General features: G+C 40.9%; 1 protein-coding gene across 1 annotated transcript in view; it reads left to right on the top strand.

Moving 5' to 3' along the window:
• LOC307251920 (transcription factor AP-4-like) overlaps nucleotides 1-21,505 on the top strand; it is a 47,457-nt gene that overhangs the window by 1,095 nt on the left and 24,857 nt on the right. The window contains exons 2-4 of the mRNA XM_080029377.1: nucleotides 16,275-16,440; nucleotides 17,185-17,283; nucleotides 18,155-18,325. Coding sequence (XP_079885503.1) covers nucleotides 16,275-16,440; nucleotides 17,185-17,283; nucleotides 18,155-18,325 — 436 coding nt within the window. The remainder of the gene's footprint in view (nucleotides 1-16,274; nucleotides 16,441-17,184; nucleotides 17,284-18,154; nucleotides 18,326-21,505) is intronic.

Here is a 21,505-nt window from a genome sequence, read left to right as displayed (position 1 = left end):
GTTCTCCATGATGCCAGGGGGCCTGCTGCTGCTGCTGGCGGAGTCACATTTCACTGCTGCTACCGTCCACACTGCCTGACGCGCCCTCCGCCGGTGTTCTGACATTTTCTGCTCCCTCGTCAGATTTTGCTACCGTAGCGCGACTTGATAGCGGACTCTATCAGATTATGCTACCCTATCAGAAAATGCTACCTTACGTCATTGGTAGCGTATTTGAGCTGTAGACCAACAATAACCTCTATCAAACGATGCTCCCACAACATAATCACGTTATTTACACCACTACTCACCCTATGTACACTGTAAGAATATGGGGAGCATATTTTGATGCTGTTTAATATTATATGCTTCCCTATCAGAAAATGCTACCTTACGTCATTGGTAGTGTATCTGATCTGTAGACCAATAACCTCTATCAAACTGCTCCCAGTACAGAATCACGTTAGTTTAGACCACTATACTATTCCACATTACACTGTAAGAATATGGGGAGCATATTTTGATGCTGTTTAATATTATATGCTTCCCTATCAGAAAATGCTACCTTACGTCATCGGTAGTGTATCTGATCTGTAGACCAATAACCAATCAAACCCCAGTACCGAATCACGTTAGTTTAGACCAGTACTCACCCTGTACACTGTAAGAATATGGCTAGCATATTTTGATGCTTTTTAATATATATGCTACCCTATCAGAAAATGCTACCTTACGTTATCGGTAGTGTAGCCTATCTGACAAGGGAGCAGAAAATGTCAGAACAATGCTTTTTAATATACATGCTACCCTATCAGAAAATGCTACCTTACGTTATCGGTAGTGTAGCCTATCTGATCTGTTGACTAATAACATATGAAACGCTGCTTCCGTAGGCTACAGAATCACGTTAGTTTAGACCACTACTCATCCAATGTACACTGTAGGAATATGGGTAGCATATTGATGCTTTTTAATATTCTTCCCTATCAGAAAATGCTACCTTACGTCATTGGTAGTGTATCTGATCTGTAGACCAATAACCTCTATCACACGCTGCTCCCAGTACATAATTACGTTGTTTTACACCACTACTCACCCTGTGCACACTGTAAGAATTTTGGGAGCATATTTTGATGCTGGTTAATAACGTCTTTATTGAAGATTTTACCTCTATCAAATTTTGCTCCCAATGCAGAATAACATTTTACACCAATACTCAATAATCAATTAAAGTAAAAAAAACACAAGCAAAGTGTAGCAAAGTATTATTAAAACTTGTTTATTATTGTGAATGGGATTCGTATGTGTGTGTTTGCAATAGATAAATCATCCAATAATAAAAACAATCAATGATCTCAAATATTACTACTTACCAAGATGAACCTTAACCAAAGTGAAGGAAAGGCTAAAGTTTGGAGTAAGAAAGGATCTGCTCATGATCCCAAACATACAGGCTCATCTGTGAAACACGGTGGAGGAAATGTCATGGCTTGGACTTGCATGGCTTCTTCTCAGATGGGCTCGTTAATCTATATTGATGATGTAACACATGATGGCAACAGCTAAATGAACTCAGAAGTTTACAGAAACATTTTGTCTGCCAATTTAAATAAAAATGCAACCAAACTGATTGGAAGATCCATCATCATGCAGCAAGATAATGACCCAAAACACACTGCAAAAACAACAAAGGAGTAAATCAGGGGCATGAAATGGAAGGTTTTAGACTGGTCAAGTCAATCTCCAGACTTAAACCCTATAGAGCATGCATTTTACCTGCTGAAGAGGAGACTGAAGAGAGTAAACCCCCAAAACAAACAACAACTGATGTCAATGGGTCAAAGTTGATCTATTGTCTCATATTCATATTTTGGTGTCAAACCCAAATGTTTCCAGTCTACTTCCAATACTGGTTCCAATACTTTTGGAGAGCACTGTAGCTTCCTGTTTTTTTTTCCTGTCCTTTCTTTTTTTTGACTCAGATACACACAGTTTTTTTTTTAACTTGTTGTGTGCTGCTTTCATCATTGTCTTTTTTTTCCTTTTTGTATTCCTTCTGTGAACAAAACATTTTATTACTAAATCAGGTTATTTAAAACAACAGAAGGAATATGCATACAAAATGATATAGAAACTGAGACACATATTATTATTACTGTCTGCATCAGAACGATCTGGTTTTGCAGGGGTGTGGAAAGGACTTCTTGCTTGCCCCCGCCCTGTCAAGATCATACTGGGCAAAAAAAACAAAAACGTTTTTGAGTCAATTGATAATACAAAGCACATATTTTATGTAATACTTTACCATTTCAATAATGTTCTCATCTGCATTATTTTCAGCAAAGGAGCACACCACACAGTAGTCCTCTACATTCCGTAGAAACAATGATTTTCATAAGCTTTTAAACTGTGGCAACTCCAATCATTCCATGAGTAAATAAATCATGGTACACTCCAGATGTATAATTTGTGAATAAAAAAGAAAATACATCACACAATAGTATTCACACACATCGTATACTTAAATGTATACATGTGTCACATGTGTTATGCTAAATAGACACTAATAACATTAACATTATATATTTTCTGTAACACTGACCAAATGATGACTAAAAACTGTAAAAAATAGTTATGTTTAACAATGTAAAAAGTAACCCACACAGACTGATCACCGTATGTGACTGAGGTTATGGATTTGCATGGATTTTGACAATCGCAGTATGGAATATTTTCATGATTGTTTACTCTTTGGCAGTTTTCACTTTGTGCTTCCTCCTTTTCCATGCCCTAGAATGTCTGTCCAATGAATGAATGACCTCAGCTCAAGTGTAGTTTTGCTTCGTTATCTTGGTTCATTTGCAAAAAGGGCAAAACTCTGCATGCAGTGTTTGTTGTCACTGACCTTTAAACTGAAGCAGTGCAGTGGCTACATGCATTCGTGCCCGATGAACAGCCTGCTGTGTTGTTTGGACATCAATGATGTCTCCATGTTTGAGATAAGCATCTGCAAACTGCAAAATTGCATTTTAGATGGTAACAGTAATTTCAGTTACTTATAAACGGCTATACAATTAGTACAAACATGTTTACCATTAACACTAAAATTCCACAGCTGGTGGAATCTTGCTGCATGTAGTGTTTAATTGTTTTCACCGTCCATTTTTCTCCCTTTGTTCCACAGCCTGTAAGCCTCAAGAAATTCCTAATTTTTATTAAAAAAAAAAAGGAAAATCAAACCCACAGTGAACATGTAGTAGGCCAATTCTCTTAACATGAAAAAGATTCAAAATTTCCGTTGTGAAATTGCAAAAGTCTTCTTCAATCTGACCAATCTGTATGTTTTCAAAGTTGGAACTTTATCACAAACACTGTTACCTCCAGTTTCGTAGGACTTTCCGAGCATATACAGTTTCATTTCCCAGTGGATCCACCACCACAAGTGTCTTGCCTTGTATGTTGACAATCTAAAGATGTTAAGTGCATTCATGTTATTCTCTCATCGGATTACGACATTTACATTGGTTTAGCAGATCCTAATAACTTAATTACTATGCGCTCTGCTTCATCAGAGGTCAATTGAAATATCTGTATGCATGATTGCATGATGCATGATGTCGAGGTACGGGCTGGCTAACAGAGTGAGAACGAGTCCGGTAGGTGTAGCCTGTAACAATGACCATGTAATAAATATGTCTGATATGAATAATATTGCACTGTAAATTAAAGAAAAGAAAGGTATCCAAACCACTAAGATCCAGTGAGCCCCAATATTGACAGGGCACATCCAAATGTCTTCCACTGGAAACTTCATCTGAGGAATGGGTTAAATACAAAGTTATTGTTAGTTGTTGTTATTGATAATCACTAATGCTAGATTGTTACAGATTGAGTTGCAGTTTCCACAAGGGGTTGCCATTAGGGGAACTGCGACCCCATCTGTAACAACTGATAATGAATTAAATTAATAGAACAGCAGCATAACAAAGGTCAGCAGCAACATGGCAAAATAGGTCAGCAGCATGGCAGCAACAGGTCAGCAACATGGCAGCAACATGGCAAAACAGGTCAGCAGCAAGGCAGCAGCATGGCAAAATAGGTCAGCAGCATGGCAGCAACAGGTCAGCAGCAAGCAGAGCAGGGGCCAAGACTGAGGTTTCTCCCCCTGGTTATATGCCGGTGGCAAATTAAAGAGGGAAAAAGAACAAACTAAGAAAACAAACAGAACAACCCCACATGTAGCACAGCCCATAATAACAACCGATGATGAATGTGATAAATATAGTACCTTTTTGAGGGGCTTGAACTGTCCACAAAACAATGTTGTGGCAACAACAGCACTGAGCTGGTGAACAGGCTCCTGTTTAAAACAATAGAAGTTTATAATGCTAAATTATAGTTAAATAAACATCTAACAAAAGCTACATAAATATAACTTCCACTTGCCTGGTGATCTTTAATGCTGATGTAGATATAGCCATCAATAACCTGTATTGAAAAAAATAATTGACAATAGTAATAGAAACTATGATAAATAAATGAATGAATAAATAAATAAATAGACATTTTTAAATGTTCTCTTTTGTGTCTTACATCATCAGCCAGCCAGTTATTGTCATGCAGTGTGCGTATGGATGAATCATACATTGTGTATGGTCCAACCTTTGCTACCACTTGGCCATAGTCCTCTGCAGCCCACAGCATTTCAACTGAAAGCACAACATGAATGTTAAACCATGGATACTTTTTAATCAGTATCGGGCCGATATCCGATATCAGTAACGGCCCACATGAACAGTTTCAATGGGCCCAATCTTCATACAATCAATAGGGTTGGGCCAAATAAATGACCAACAGGTCAGAACTCAGTAACTCAAATGACCAACAGGTCAGAACTCAGAACTCAAATGACCAACAGGTCAGAACTCAGAACTCAAATGACCAACAGGTCAGAACTCAGAACTCAAATGACCAACAGGTCAGAACTCAGGTCAGAACTCAAATGACCAACAGGTCAGAACTCAGAACTCAAACCTCTTTGTTCTGCACTCAGCGTGTTCAAGGTGGAATCTTGTGGATGCTTTAATATTAAAGATTATTATTCGTCAAATACACAGTTGTACACACAGTTACAACATGCATGTGAAATGTCATGAAATGTCGACTTGGCATACTCTCCAGTAATTGTGTACAGAATACATGAATAAACTGCATAACGGAAGAATATATTAAATAAACATTGAACAACAGACATTATATTAAAGCAGAAGTATGGAGGCTTTTCAAATAGTGATTTTGATTTTACCTTGATTGTGACATCCTCTTTGGGGGGGGCATAATGGATCACAGAAGGCCTCTGTGGCATGAAAACTTCAGTTGCTGGACCTCCATCAGTTGGCCTCCTTCGGTAAGGCTTAATGTGGTCCACATTGTACTTTGTCTTTAAGACATCCCCTTTGGCATTTGTCAGGGAAACAAGCTTGCCACTGATAGAATTTACCACATAAGGTCCGGAAAAATCAGGCTGGATCCGTCCCCCCTTCCTTCCCCTCTTCCTCATGTTGTAAAGAAGCACCTCATCGCCAATGTGATGCTGGTGATGCTTCTTTTGTCCCCTTTTTGCGTATGCCTTGGTCTGTTTCTCCTGACACTTGGCGATATTTTCGGCTGTGGTCCTTTTCACAGCCTCCATTGCCTCGATTTTATCTTCCAACATTTTTTTATAGTTTTTCTCCTCTGGCATGACGATGTCGGAAAGCTGAAATGACAAATAACTTGCAAAAATAGTAACTTGATTCCAAATATTTAACAGCTTAATATCTAATGAAAAACAGTTTCAGTCTTTATGTGCAGTTTATGTTTGTGGATACAGCAACTAAGCAAACTAATCATTTTACTATATACTGTGCTGTAGCTCTGATTGGTAAAGCAAATTTACTAATCGTACAATAAGCCATTATGATTATTTTTCAAAGGACTCCGGAAACAAACTGACCGGCATGTCAACTGGGACCTCAGAGGGGAAAACGGCCTCTCTCCCATACATAATGAGGAAAGGGCTATGTTTGGTGGTGGTCTGAATTTTGGACCTCAACGAAAAAAGGGTAGCATCCAGGAAGACATCCCAGTTGTTCTGTTTCTCATTGACCAATTTTATGAGAGCTCTAAGATGCAAAGTAAAAATAACAATACATACACATATTATACAATGCAGACAGTATAAGACAGTGGTGAAGAATGTCTGCAATTACAATGGAATGCGTTAAAGTACAATATAGCCCGATTAAAACAGGAACAGGTAGAGTTCGACAGATTTAAGATAATAATAATATGTTTAAATTTGTTATTTGTTAAAGGATATGAAAGTATGTATTGTAATTTGTTGCTGTAAGTTGTTCCAGGAGTCAGGGGCACTGAAGCTAAAAGCTTTCTTTCCAAGCTCAGACTGGGCATGTGGGACATATATATATACTGTATATATATAGCTTGACTATATATATATATGTCAGTGGAGCGGGTCAGATAAAGCCCACCTGAAAAAGATAGAAATATATAGATATGAAATACATATCGGTAGATATGAAATACTTATCGATAGTTAATAAAAAATAATAGATTGAATCCGTTATTAATAATATCTATTATCCATGGTTAAAGCAACACTGTTCCTTTTCCTGAAATCAGAGTGGAATGTTAAAAATAGCGTTACTGAAACAAGGCTGGCTGTCACAAAGCTCTACTATAAACGCGTAAAAAAAAACTTGCTGCTTAATGTTGTGGTTGGTCTTCTCATCCAGACCATTTGTTTGGGGATGATAAGCAGCTGTCACACTCCTTTTGATGGCCAACATGTCACACAGTCTGGTGTTGAGCTGAAATAAAAACAATTACAGTAAAGAAATACAATCCAAGCAGAAAGGAATAATTCCTGAATTGTATTAACTACAATAGAATTTTTAAAACTCTCATACTTCATTAACGAACTCTCTTCCCTGGTCAGACAGGATCCTTTTAGGACAACCATGGCGATATATTATGGAACAGATATGGCGTCCCACTTCAGCTGCTGTTTTTGTCTTCATGGGGAAAGCCTCCACCCATTTAGAGAAATAATCAGTGGCTGTTAAAATGTACTGGAAGCCATCATCTGTCTTTGGGAGAGGTCCCGTCAGGTCAATCCCAATCAGGTCCCAAACAGCTGACACCTATTAATGTAAAAAAAATACAATTATTTGTACATTCTCAATACTTCTTCATTGATAGCTGTTGAATAATATCAAGATACCACTGTACACATTTACCTGAATGCATTGTAGAGGCTGTGTAGCAGTCAGAGGTTTGCCAACCAGCTGACACTTGTCACATTCCAAGACCTTTAAGAAAGCAGTTGTTAATAACAAATTAAAAAACATCACACAACAATGACTCACACACATAGCCTACCCAGTTGTTAATGTCTACGGACATGCCAAACCAGTAAAATCTGGATGACATCGCCGTACGGGTTTTGAAAATTCCAGAATGCCCCCCAATGGGTGAAGAGTGAAATTCCTCAAAAAGCTGTCTGGCCTCCTCTCTTGATGGAATAGCTCTTCTTCTCCCAATGTAGAGCTCTCCTTCTGCAGTGGACATTAAATAACTTGTATCATTAAAGAGCTATCTTAATAAGATAATATCCCAATTGTAATGTATTTCAGATACTCACCCTTTATTGTGAATTTGGAAGCATACCTCCTTAGGTTGAGCTTCTGGGACTTGTCGTACCCATCAGGGAATGTTCCCAGAGACAGGAGGTCAAATGACGCCTTCCATTTTTCTTCCATAGCTTTACAAACACAAGTATTTACAATCGATATAGCACAATCTTGTATACATGACAAGATAACATGGCAATAACATTACCATTCCCTTAACCTCTTCAATGCTGTTGCTATGAAACTCAAAGTGAGTTTCAATTTTTAATCATTAACTCACTTATTCATCTATTTGATGCTACCACATCACTTGATTGTATGTTATTTAGGATTGTATCAATCTAACCTGTTACATCCCCATTTTATCTATAGGGGTAAGGACTGTAAAACAAAAACCAGGTTTAAAAAAAAGGTCGGAGTCAGGCAGTAAAATTATGGGTATTTAATTAACAAAACAGCAGCATAACAAAGGTCAGCAGCATGGCAGCAACATGGCAAAACAGGTCAGCAGCATGGCAGCAACATGGCAAAACAGGTCAGCAGCATGGCAGCAACATGGCAAAACAGGTCAGCAACATGGCAGCAACATGGCAAAACAGGTCAGCAGCATGGCAGCAACATGGCAAAACAGGTCAGCAGCATGGCAGCAACAGGTCAGCAGCAAGCAGAGCAGGGGCCAAGACTGAGGTTTCTCCCCCTGGTTATATGCCGGTGGCAAATTAAAGAGGGAAAAAGAACAAATTATGAAATCACACAAAACAACCCCACATGTAGCACAGCCCATAAAGAAATTATTAAAATAGTTAGCTATATCATAAGGTTTTGTTATGAATGCTCCATCAGAATAAATTAAAGAAATGGACGTATTAGATTTTCTTTCAATTATATCACTCATTGTGGTCCACAGTTTTTCTTGTAATTTTTAAAGTTGATAAACTTTAGTTTGTAATAATCCTTCTTTTTAATTTAATTTTGTCACATGATTCCTTAATTTACAGTATTATTGTCTGGCTAACAGGCAACACAGTTTATTAGCCATTTTCTTGGCATTGTCTTTTAAGGTCATCATATCTTTCAGCTCATTGTCAATCCATAGCGCTTTTTTTAGCTTAAGCAGTACATTTTCTTAAGGAGCATGTTCATGAGTGCAGCTTCAGGATCATTCTCATCACAAACACTGGACCATTGTACTTTTTCCATCTCCTTCAGAAATATTTCTTAGTTGAAATTTCCAACAGGGCGAGTGATGAGCTTGTCGTATCTTAGAACAGCGTAGTCCCCGTTCTTTCTAGCCTCCAGCATCTTAGGTATCAGCTCCCTTCTCTTCTGTCTCACTGCCTCAGGGAAGTCTTCGTTTATGAATATTTTGGAACCCCTCAGCTTGTTTGTGTTCCACATAACTCTTTCTCTATCTTTCTACCTGAGGATTGTTTCAACAATGGGCCTTGTAATGTCAAAAGTCTCCTCCTACGTGCACTTGATCCATTCCCGTTGTCTAAATGGACATTGTTAGTCACGATTCTTGTGCGATGGTCCCTTTCTATTCCAAATCCAGTTGATCCACATCCTTCTGTGTGTATTGAAGGCTGGCTTTGAGGTCTTCCGCATTTAGAATGCCATCCAGTCTACTGTTATTATTGTTCATTATAGTTCCAACATGACTCTAGTAGCCTAACTGTTCTCCATCTGTTGTAAGGAATCCGTAAACAAATGTTTTTGTTGATCCAACAGCTCATACTTGCTAAAGACACATTTTTTGCCATCTCCAAAGGTTTCACACTGCAGTGTTCGTGTTTTACAGTTTCTTACATAGTGAACTCCGTTCCGTGTATAACCATGCTGCCTTAAGATGCGTTTCACACGTTACAAGTGACTCTGTTGACTCGTGGATTTCGACAGCCAATCAGAGGTTTGCAATGTTCCGTCACCGCAAACCAATGACAGCTGTCAGTGCAGTAAGGTAATGTCATGAATCTGGCGTGTGGCAGGGTCTATGTGGCTGATAGCTGCGTTAGCTCACCTCACGGGCTATTCCGCCGAGACCGCTGTCCTATCTCGTCCACTTTTCAAAGCGACCAACGATCGATCGTTACGCACAGGTTGTTGTTTCAACACTTGTTTTGACTTAATCATAAACAGCAGCAGCCACGCATGGCCATGATAACACATATCATCTTATTTCTACTTTCAGCAGCAAAGCCAGTGTCTACATGCACATATTTACATGCTTACAGGTCATAAGGCGCAATGTAAAACAGATTTGTAAGATAATTGCGCAGTTAAAAACATGTTTTTAAAGAAAATACTCACCAGCCGCCAAAAAGGTAGCAGAATCTGATGGCTGCTCACGCAGGATTATTTTTTTTCGGAATGCGCATGCGCAGAACCACTAGGGAGCAAAATCTGACGGGTAGCAGAAAATGACAAGTCACCGGCCATGTTGGAGGTCCACAGCTCCTGGCAACGGCGCGGCGGCTAGCAACAGCTGATTTCGATTGTTGGGGAGAAGTAAACTAGCCTACATGTGATTAAGCTAGTAGTGCAAATAGGCTACATTCTGCAGAAGCTTGCTGATTCCAACTACATCCATATTTGCTTAGTGATTCAAGTAGTTAAATCACTTATTTTGCATGTTTCTTGTCTAATTGAACCCCCACGACCAGGCCCAGATAATAGAAAATCCAGGTTTGTTTACAACAACAATGTGACATTCCTTGTCATTAAGTCCTAGTATAAAGTCCAGATGTGACTGTTTGTTTTATTTAGGACAGGGTGATATTTAAAGTCTATTCAACTTCCAGGAAGATGGATTGTCAGATCACATTCGAAAATATTTGGTAATTGTTTTTGATTATTTGTTAGGCTATTTATTCACTATTTTTGTTGTTTGTGTGTGACATGTTTTCAGTTTCTGTACTTAACTTAGCTGCATTTTCTGCTGGCGTGTGGCTTTATTTTTTATTTCTATTAAATTTTTTATTTCGTAAAAGTAGCCTACATTGTCAATTTGATAATTTTTTACAAAGAAGTTTGAAATAGGCTACTTTTTCTAAGTGGCTTTAGTAAACAAAACATAATTCACCTTGGGGTAGCTTTACTGTAGGTCAACTTCTTCCAGTGTGAAGTAATCGGTAGCAAAACATTGAAAATAGCCAACATTGCTAAACTTTAAAAAACGTGGATAGAACAGAAGCCAAAATCATCGGCTCCAGGGTTCGACATAACGCATGGCCCGTAGGCCCGGGGCCAGTAAAATCATATGCAGGGCAAGTTGATTGGCCAGTCACTGTCCCGCCCGGGCCAGTAACGGCCAATCACAGTTCAGTATCTTTTTGTAGACTACATTAGGGCTGGGCGATATGGACCAAATCTTATATCACGATATAGGTAATTGTATATCACGATATGGATATATATCACGATATAGTATTTTTCCTTAAAATTCAATGGATTACAATAACCGTACTGAACTTTAATCACGTAAGATTATTTTCATCTTTTGCTTGGAACTTAAATTTCCATACAAAAGAGAAACTGGTGCAAAATACCACACCAGTCTGGCTTTAGTCAGTCAGTGCAAAATAAAAATGACAGCATCAACCAAAGAGCCTACATTTTCCAATTGATAGTAGCCTATATCAAAATAATGAAAGACTTGAATTTTTTAAAAAAGCTGTCAAAATTAACTAATGAGCAAATGCCTGGTAATACTTTAACTCCAGCTTCAACACAAATAATATTTTCAAGTTTGACATGTTTTAAAGTTACATAAAACCAGCGTTGCTGGCTGTCTCCAACAATAACAGCACAGGGGTGAAGCCCCGAGTAGGCTAAAGATGTCATTATTAGCCAGCTAGCTCACGAGAGCTAACCCATGTAGTTTGCGGCTTAAAACAAGCCAACTCTGCGTCACGGCAACAGCACGCTGAAGCAGCAAGCAAGTTTCCTTTGCCCGATGACATTTTTGACCGTTAAAACCAGCTGCTCTGCCACCGTGACACGGAGTTGGTTTGTTAACTTTAGTGACGGCGCACCGAAGCTAGACCATGAGCTAGACAGCTAGAGCAACAGATGAGGCTTCTTCTGTTGCGGGTAGAGAAGCTGTATTGCAGCCCAGAACTCTGCAGCAGAGCCCCGTGTGGCGCGGCGGTGTAACTGCAGTGTAATTATAGGGACTCGGAGGGACAGCTGCCTCCCGCTCCATATATGCTCCCGCCACATCAACTTTGTATCTCTGCGATATAAATGGTATGGCCAAATCTCTCCCGGTAGACACTTTTATATCGTCCACGATATGATATCGTCATATCGCCCAGCCCTAGACTACATCATGGTTCATTGAAATGCGCGTTGAGAGTCGTAATGAAAGCAGTGATTATTTAATATTCAATATAATAAACCTTATATAAAATATATTTTTTAATGAAAGGCCAGTGGACAAACGATGCGTGGGCGTTTTGACAGGCGGAGCAACAAGCGGGCGCACTCGCTCCGTTGGCAGAGCTGCCTACCGTCCGCCTGCGAGTCGACAAATCAATCGACTTACTCTGCCCCCTTCCTTTCTTCCCACAGCAGAGGTTGAGGTGCAGAAAATGAAGTGAAAACTGCGCTTTTCCTTTAGCTGCCGCCGTAATGTTACAGTATTTGCATGCAAGCCCCAATGGTAATACAAATGAGAGGCTTTATTTAAACGCTGTGAATGCGTCTCCGGTGATTGTGTCGGTTGTAGACAGAAACCAACGGAGGGACTCGGCTCACTGGAGAGTTCCTATAGTCGCGCAGTTTGTCTGCCGACATGGCACTGTGTTTTCAGGCTCGAGACATACAATCAGATCGCGGAAGTCTTTCCCATTGAAATAGCTAACGGGGGGAATATCCCCGGTTATTATTTTAGCCACAAACCACAGTTCATCTGCGCGACGGCTCACTCACTGGTGAGATCTCACGGTGAAACGCTGCTATGCTCGGACGAAGGCATTGTGTGTTTCTAAGGTGATTTAACGTCATAGTCTCAGACGAGCGTTTAACTTTTGCTGCATATTTTGCACTGCATTGTTTTTTATCAATAGTTTGAAAAAATGGTCCCACACCGGTCTCTTATGTGAAGCTGACACTTCATGCTGAAGTGACGCTCCTGCGGCGCGCTCACGACCAGACGTGAACTCGCGTACACGGTGAAATCTCCTATTAAAAAAACGGCATAACCCCCTGATTTTCGGATTTCTATTCTATTTTTAAAGTCAACTTGAGCGCAAGTGGAAAACCGGTCATTCGGTCGACACATTCACATCCCTAATGCATATAGAGAAAGTAATAAAAACAGCCTACCACACCACAAAGACTGATCAGACCTTCATCTCTTATTTTTATTTTTTTTAATGTTTGAACATGACTTCTGCAGGTGAACTATTCATTAAACTGCCCAAATTCAAGAATAAAAACACGGGCCAGGCGCAATCACTAATAAACAGTGTGGCGCCAGATGCGCAATGGACACTGTGTCATTCACCGGGAAGCGCTGCAGCGTCAAGGCAGCTCATCCCTGAACTAAACAAAGTTTTGACAGAGGTCGTGAGTGTGCTCAATTTGATCGAAACCCGACCAATGAAAGTGCGATTGTTTGTGAGGAGATAGGAGCTGATCACACACACACACACTGATCATACAGCTGGGCTCACAATTAGGCCTTTCACACCAAAAAGAACCATGAGCCAGTTCCGGGCTGGTGCTGGGACCAGTTCAAAACTGGTTACAGCCTTATCCCAGTTATGAACCGGTTGGTTTCACACTGACCAGAGCCAGCCATGGAGCCGGCAAGAGAGCAACATCATGACGTCACTGTAAACGTGTGTGTACGTCGCCCGACGCCGCTGCTCTTGTGGCTAACGCTAAAGCTACCGCTAGCTTTAAGCACAACAACAGCGGCGAATACGTTATTTTTACATGTCTCCGTTTGTGTGTGTGAGTGAGTGAGTGTGCGTCTCTCCGTTTGTCTGTGTGTGTGTGTGTGTGTGTGTGTGTGTGTGTGTGTGTGTGTGTGTGTGTGTCTCTGTTTATCTGTGTCGTCCTGCTCGGCTCAGTGGGTTTACTTTCCTGTTACTTCAAAATAAAAGCCAACTCACGTTTGTCCAGTGAAATCCTAATGTGAAGCCAGTGAAATGCTTTTAATGTGAAGCCGCAGCCTTAATGCTCTATTTGTTTAACAGTAACTTAACTGCTGCGCACTGATCTAAAGATAATGTTTTTTAATTTAGAAAGCCGTGTCTCTGGCATTACCGATGGTGACACAAGTTTATTTTGCTAAAAAAAACGGCACATTGTCCCGCACAAACGTAGTCTTTGTCCCACATCTGGTGAATTGGGATCTGGTCACCCTACTTTGCAAACAGGACCCATACAGCGTATTTTCGCCGGTCAATTTGATCGCTACGTTCGGTAATTATGTTATGTTTACGTCTCGTAGTAGCGGTGTTTTTAAATATGGCGGGCATGAGGTTTGAGCTTTGAGTTGGTCTGGTTGGTCAGGATAATCCCTCCATGAAGGTAAGGATAACCCCGCCCCCTGCCCCTGGCGTAAAAGCAGTTCTTGATTTAGACCCTGCTCAATCCTGTATGCCTATTGTCCACAATAATCTCACAACAGCCCCCCATCCAAAAAGGAACTTTAAAAAGCACTTTGATGTGCATACACATGTTAAGTGTATGGTCCATTATTTTTATTTAGTGTGTCTGCATGGTATTGCACCAAAACAGTAGAATTTCTTTAATTGTATTTTTTTTGTCTGCATGTTTGCACAAAATGTGCACATAGCAAACAAAATTGCACAACTGTAAGGTCAGTGTCATTCAAATAAACAGAACTATTTCTTTAGTGCGCATCGCCGAGGCGCGTTGCGCCGCGCCTCCTGTACGGCTAAGACATTGTTTAAAGTCCTATCCTTAGCTCTTCTAATCTTATAAGCAATTAAAGCAATAATACCAGTTCTCTTTTAACAAAATAATAGAAAAGTATCAATAAAGATTTGGATTGTGGAGTCTTTATAATGGTATCAATATGAATAGAAATTAATGATCCCCCTCCCTACTTACAGTATAACTGGGCAATAGCTTTAACATGGTGGACTTTAATAATTTTATGGCAGACTATCACTTTTTCGCACAATGTGACCGTTTTTAAATAAGTAAAATAAGTTACATTTTTCTGAACACTTTTGTGTGGAAGCTTACCTTCAGCTTGACTCTGAGCTAGACTGAGTTTTCTGAGACCCCCAAAACCAGGCCAGGTGCATGGCAAAAAGAGGCCCTTTTACAATGCTGCAGCAGGACCAAGCGCTTGGTGTAGTGTGATGTCATGATATCTAGGCTTATATGAATTGTTGTTGGTTGTATGTGGTCAGGATGAGACAGAAAGCAGTGTTTGCATTTAAGAGATAAGGTTCGCTAAAATGTATAATTTAATTAGCCTATATATATCATTGTTTAACAGTTTTTTTGGGCAAGTGAACACGACATTCGGGCAAGTAAAACATTACCTGTACTTGCCCTATGGGCAAGTGCTTTTGAAACCTAAGTGTCAACCCCTGTCAATGTGATAACCAGTAGATTTAGATATAATAGAGCCGCTCGAAAAGCTTTGATGCAAAATGAAATCTGACAATCTAAAGTCCCATATCTTAATTAAAGGAAGTGTGCTTACATAAGATAATGCAGGTGTTTTTATGGTTATTTAATGTATGTTTTCTCTGCTTTTTAGTTATTGTGATGTTATTTAAGGTCAAACGCAGTATAAATTTAGCTCTTTAACATTAGAGTTTGGCGTCACACAAACACAATGGTCTTTCATAGAGAAGAACTGTTTTAAAGTCATATGAGCTGTGTCCTCTTTCTGTCTGACGTTGTTTTAATGAATACACACACCAGATCTCGTTCCCCAGGTTTGTTGTCCGCTCTTTGCACCTTGGTCATCTTAAGGCTTAAATGGTTGACATAGTTCCTAGCCTAAGTAAATATGACAGAGAAGCTTTTGCCACTAAAACATCCAACCTCGTGGGGTGTGAGAGGGCAAGGAGTTCGGTCAAACTCAAAGGAATGTAGAGAGGTCAGGGGCTAGAGCCTGGGTTAAGGTTAAAGGTTTATGGAGCTCTTTGCACATTTTATTGTTGCTGTCCAGTTTATTCATTTGGTCAAGAATAGAAAATGAAGTTTAAAGAGGTGTGTGTCATAAGCAGACTGTGCAAGTTAATGATTTTCCAATTGAAACACAGTCAATCGCATTTGGTTGCATTGCCTGGGAAATGATTAGAATGGTAAAGAGAAACTTTAACCAAAAAGTGCCAGAGAGCAGCTTATGTCTTCTCCTTGTACATACAGGCTTCATGTAGAGAACAGAATGATGATTGTGTGTGTGTGTGTGTGTGTGTGTGTGTGTGTGTGTGTGTGTGTGTGTGTGTGTGTGTGTGTGTGTGTGTGTGTGTGTGTGTGTGTGTGTGTGTGTGTGTGTGTGTGTGTGTGTGTGTGTGTGTGTGTGTGTGTGTGTGTGTGTGTGTGTGTGTGTGTGTGTGTGTGTGTGTGTGTGTGTGTGTGTGTGTGTGTGTGTCCCAGCCTGGCCAACATCCCCCTCAGTCCAGAAACGGCCCAGGACCAGGAGAGACGGATCCGCAGAGAGATCGCCAACAGCAATGAGCGCCGGCGCATGCAGAGCATCAACGCAGGCTTCCAGTCCCTCAAAACACTCCTGCCCCACACAGACGGAGAGAAGCTCAGCAAGGTATGTGCACCAAAACATGCAAACAAATACTGACACACGGACAATATCGTCCTTGTGACAGCGTAGATAAAGACGCATTATGACAAGAAGCTTTGGTAACACTTTATAATAACTATCCGTTGTAACTCGTTAATAGATCATTAGTAAACTCTTAATTAATGATTATTAATGATTTGTTAAGTGTTTGTTAGCAGTTTGTTAAGGATTTATAACAATGGTTATAGTTAATAGCTTAATAATTGAATCAGTTCATCTGGGAGGTAATCCGAGATTAACTGATCACGTCACGTTCAAGTCCATGGCATGCACAGTGTGTATTGAGTTTATTTAAAAATATTTGAAAATGGGGCTGCCCTCAGTTGCCCATGCACTGTGTATAGTCTATAGCCTATTTCAGCCTCGTCCCAGATGAACTGATTCAATTATTAAGCTATTAACTATCTACCATTGTTATAAATCCTTAACAAACTGCTAACAAACACTTAACAAATCATTAATAATCATTAATTAAGAGTTTACTAATGATCTATTAACGAGTTACAACGGATAGTTATTATAAAGTGTTACCAAAGCTTTGATTCATGTCAAACAGTTGTTGATTTGTTTACACCAGAGATGACTTTTTTGACTCCTTGGTCTTGACTTTCCTCTCGGCTTCAGTAACAGTTCTGTCAGAATGTCAAGTCATGAGTCGGATGGGCTGTCATTCTTTTTTTTTTCTTTTTTTTGATTTGTCCCTGCCAGGCGGCCATCTTGCAGCAGACGTCAGACTACATCTTCGCCTTGGAGCAGGAAAAGACACAGCTCCTGGCACAGAACAACCAGCTCAAACGCTTCATCCAGGTAACAGCCTGTACGATTGTTTGTCACCCGATTTGTGTCAAAACCCATTTCATGTAGATCTTGTATATACCTAGAATTAGTCCTATGTATCGAGCTGTATAGTTTCCTTATCAATCAGACCGCCATAGGTTTTCCCTCATTTTAAGAAAATTTCCACTTCATAGCGTCATGCTGCTTTTAGTTCCGTCTTTGTTGTCTAATAAATGTATTTATTCAAAAAGATGACTTCCCTACAATGACGTCTGTCTTGTGACATCTAAACTCCTGAAAGAGAGTCAGTCTGGCAGAGGACAACCTCTCTGGCTCAAGTGTGCTTCAGGAGAGCCGGTCTAATGTAGGCTATGCCAGTGTGTGGTGGGAAATGTAGTTTGAATGTGGTGCAGGTGGGAGGAGGTGTGGGGCTCCATCTCTTATCAGCCAATGATCTAACGGCATCTGGTAGTGTGTGAGGTTCTGTGGTGAGGCCTTAAGATCCTTCAGAAGCACATGAATACCATTTAGGCCATCAAATATCTCAGCGATTATTACAACCCGTGCAAGTGTCATTACAGCCAGATTATAATTTAATTATTATTTGTACACCTTGCAAAGTGCTGGCAACGGCAGTGCAGTATACTTTCCTCAATCTGTATGCAGCCATGCCAAGCCGTGTGTCCCAATTGTTTACCACGCGCTTGGTTCACCTGGTGCTTTATTTTCTTGCCAGGTCGATAATTGGGTTCGACTCAGAACAAAATAAATGAATGGGGTGGAAAACTCCTCAGAGTCTGGTTGGGTTTTTCAGAGCCACTTGTAAACAAAGTTTGAATATGTTAAATATGCGTAGTGTCTATTTTGCAATGAACCATAATCCGCCTCCATGTCACCCCAGGAGTTCAGCGGCTCGTCACCTAAGAGGAGGCGGGCGGAGGAGAAGGATGAAGGGATCGGCTCTCCAGACACACTGGAGGAGGAGAAGGTGGAGGAGCTGAGGAGGGAGATGTTAGAGCTCAGGCAGCAGCTGGACAAGGAGCGCTCGGCCCGCATGCACATGGAGGAGCAGGTGAGGCAAAAAGGGCCAGCCCAAGGGCTTTTTTTTTAAATATAATTTTTTAGCATTTTCAAGCTTTATTAGACAGAGTTGAAATGGGGAGCCAGAAGCCCCTTTTACACAGCCAGTGCAAGCCTCCCGGCTTGCACTGGCACATGGAATTTTGGCGTTCTAAACATGCGACCATATTAGCAGTTGAAGGACGTGCGTTAAACATTAACCACGGCGGCCTGATGTAGGGCTGGGCGATTAATTGAATTTCAATTACAATTTTGGCTTTCCTCAATCATGAAAACAAGATAATCGAAATAAAACGGTTATTGTGCGGCACGCCGGGTCATGTGTAGTAAATGCAGCGCACCCTTCTGTCTCCACCTGCGCTCCGCCCCCGCCCGAACACTGTCGCTTTCAGCGATTCCAGTGCAATTGTTTATTCCTTTTTCCTTTGCCCCTGCCTCGATTCGAGCAACCAATGCTGCCTGCAGCAGATAAATGCTGCTATTGTTGATTGGGTTTTCGATTTTTTATATTGTTGCTGTTGTGGGCATTGCTGCTAACGGCACTCTGCACTTTATTTTGCTGCAATTGATTGTTTGCTGTTTTATGTTTGATTTATTTTATTTTATGATTTAATTTAATTTTATGATTTTATTTTATTTTATGACGGTAAGACCTGTGTCTAACTGTCGGAGCTAGGAGGATAACAGTAGGAGAAAGTTGCCCTGGACTGCCTTCTCAGAGCGGGAACACTCTTTACTAAGAGCCCGAATTCTCTGGTCATATCTCGGGCGAGTTTTGCCGTACAGCAAGACTCTATCCCCAGCATGGCCCGTCTTAAGCTGTGGAGGGAAAGGAACTGACTTTGTTTTGTTTGGTTTTTCCCTGATTCTTGCACTTTGCACTTTAGTGCCCAGGCCTGCGTACATGTTCTGATGTTTGTGTCCGTCACTGTTTTGTACTGTTATGTGTTGTCGCCTCTCCTCGCTGTAAACCAATTTGCCCTCTTGGGACACTAATAAAAATCTTGAATCTTGAATCTATTCAGCATAAAGTTAAAACGCTCGTCCAGGATGTTACACCGAAACACAAAAGCCTTGCGCGATTGAAGCAGCGTTTTACTCGGTGAAACATGGTGTGAGTGAGACACTGTGATGGCGGTGGGTAACAGTGTCATTCACTGTGAGAACTCGCCGGTGTGAGCCACCGCGCAGAAAAGCTCTGTGGCTTTACGGGTAAAATGATAGTCAGGGATTCCTGCACGTTAACGTTGTTGAGGGGAAAGGCTTCCACTTTCTGATTGCATTTCTCGAGCCTGAATATATAGTGCCATGTCGGCAAACTATCTGCGCGACAAGAGCAAATATACAGTGAGAGGCACCCCCTCCGTTAGTTTCAGTCTACAGACGAAAAGTTACAACCAGCACCTCTAAGCATGGACTTTGTTTAAATAAAGCGTCTAATTTTTATGATCAGCGTTCTGATGCAAATTCTGAAGTCTGAACATTACGGTGTCAGCTGTGGTGTAGTTTTTTTTTCAGCAACTCAACGTGCACTGCAACAAAAAAAGAAGACAATAAGTCGATCTTTTTGTAGATTCATAGCCTATCTCCTCTTATAAGTCGAAGTACAAATCAATGAATGGTTCACAATCACATCCCTAGTAAAATATTAATTTTACTCTTAGATTCGAAGGTTTTACTGATTATTTATTTTGTGTGGCTTTTTAGTTGTAGGCTATGTTTGAGGAGCACAATTGGGAGTTTTGTTTATGTAATGTTGAAAGAATTGGCAGAATTTTCATTTTGGTGCATCCCTACAATGAATAATCATCTTTAATAATCGTGAATACAATATCAATCAAAATAATCGTGATTATCATTTTTGCCATAATCGAGCAGCCCTAGCCTGATGTCCCGTAAAAATCACCAAATAAAAGGAACGGCGTATAATCTAGCTGGTCATAAGGTCCGCTGCTCAATCCAAACCCCCACGCTTCATTTTGCAGAGTGTATGAGTATATTTCTGCCCAGGGGAAGTTGTACAATGGGAAAGCTAGGCTAAGCTAGGCTAGGCTAAGCTAGGCTGCGACCGGGTCGCCGCCGCTATTATTATCCTAAATCTGAGCGTATATGATATATCCGCACTTTATTTCTGTCTACAGTAACGTGACTTCACACACTGTGTGTATGTATGAATGGCAGAGCACTGCCCCCAAAGAGACTCGCTCACAGCCAACCTGTCACACAAACACACACACACACACACACACACACACACACACACACACACACACAGAGGTGAAGCAGTGAGCAGCGGAGTGATTTTTGTCAGTTTGGTTAACAGTCCCAGAGATGTTGGACTCAGAGCGTAGCAAGGTCAACCGGCACATCGTGGGGAAAGTAAAATACGGCCCTCTTACTGCAAGCTCCAGCACTTCTGCTCTCAATTCACCAGCCAGTGTTGTTGTTGTAAAGCAGCTGACCGGCGCGGCGCTAAATGTTTACGTCACACCTGACGCTGTTTACAAGCACCTCTTTCATTCCGGAACGCTGTGTAAAAGGAGCTACTAATGCGCCAGCAGGCCGGCGTTGCTTGGTTCTGTGTAAATAACACAGAAGCAAGCAAAGCCGGCATATTGGAGTGATGTTGTTCCGTCAATATGCCGCAATCTCTGTGTAAAAGGGGCTAGAGAGGGGGGGGGGGATGACCTGCAGTAAAGGTCCACGGGTCGAGGGACTTCCGGGTTGCAGAGCATGGAGTAGGTATGTTCGCTCTCTAGCTCCCACTGACTATTTTGGACTTAACTGATTAAACCCTATTTTCATCGATTTTATTTTTGTGCTTGTATTGCCGGTAACACTAGCACTGATTTGGAAAAATGCCCAGAGGAAAGAAAGGAGCAAAAAGAGATTCAGCAGAGTCAGATATGTCCTCGGACAGCGTGGCTAGCACTGACGTTGGTGCTAGCTCAATGGCTTCCATTCCGGACCTGCTTGAGCAGCATAGAGCAGCCATAGCCGCGGAGTTCAAGTCATTGTTCGACAGAATGGTCACTAAGCTAGACAACATCCAGGCCGTGGTCTCAGGCCATGGGAAATGTATAACCGATCTCGAGGAGAATGCAGAAACTGTTTGCGGACGCCTGGAGCAACTTGAGGCTACGTGCTCCTCACTGCAGGAAGACAACAAGTC

This window comes from Ammodytes marinus (genome assembly GCF_949987685.1).
Source record: "Ammodytes marinus genome assembly, chromosome: 6".
Lineage (NCBI taxonomy): Eukaryota > Metazoa > Chordata > Actinopteri > Uranoscopiformes > Ammodytidae > Ammodytes > Ammodytes marinus.
The sequence above is the reverse complement of the archived record's forward strand: the minus strand, read 5'-3'. Positions and strand labels throughout refer to the sequence as shown.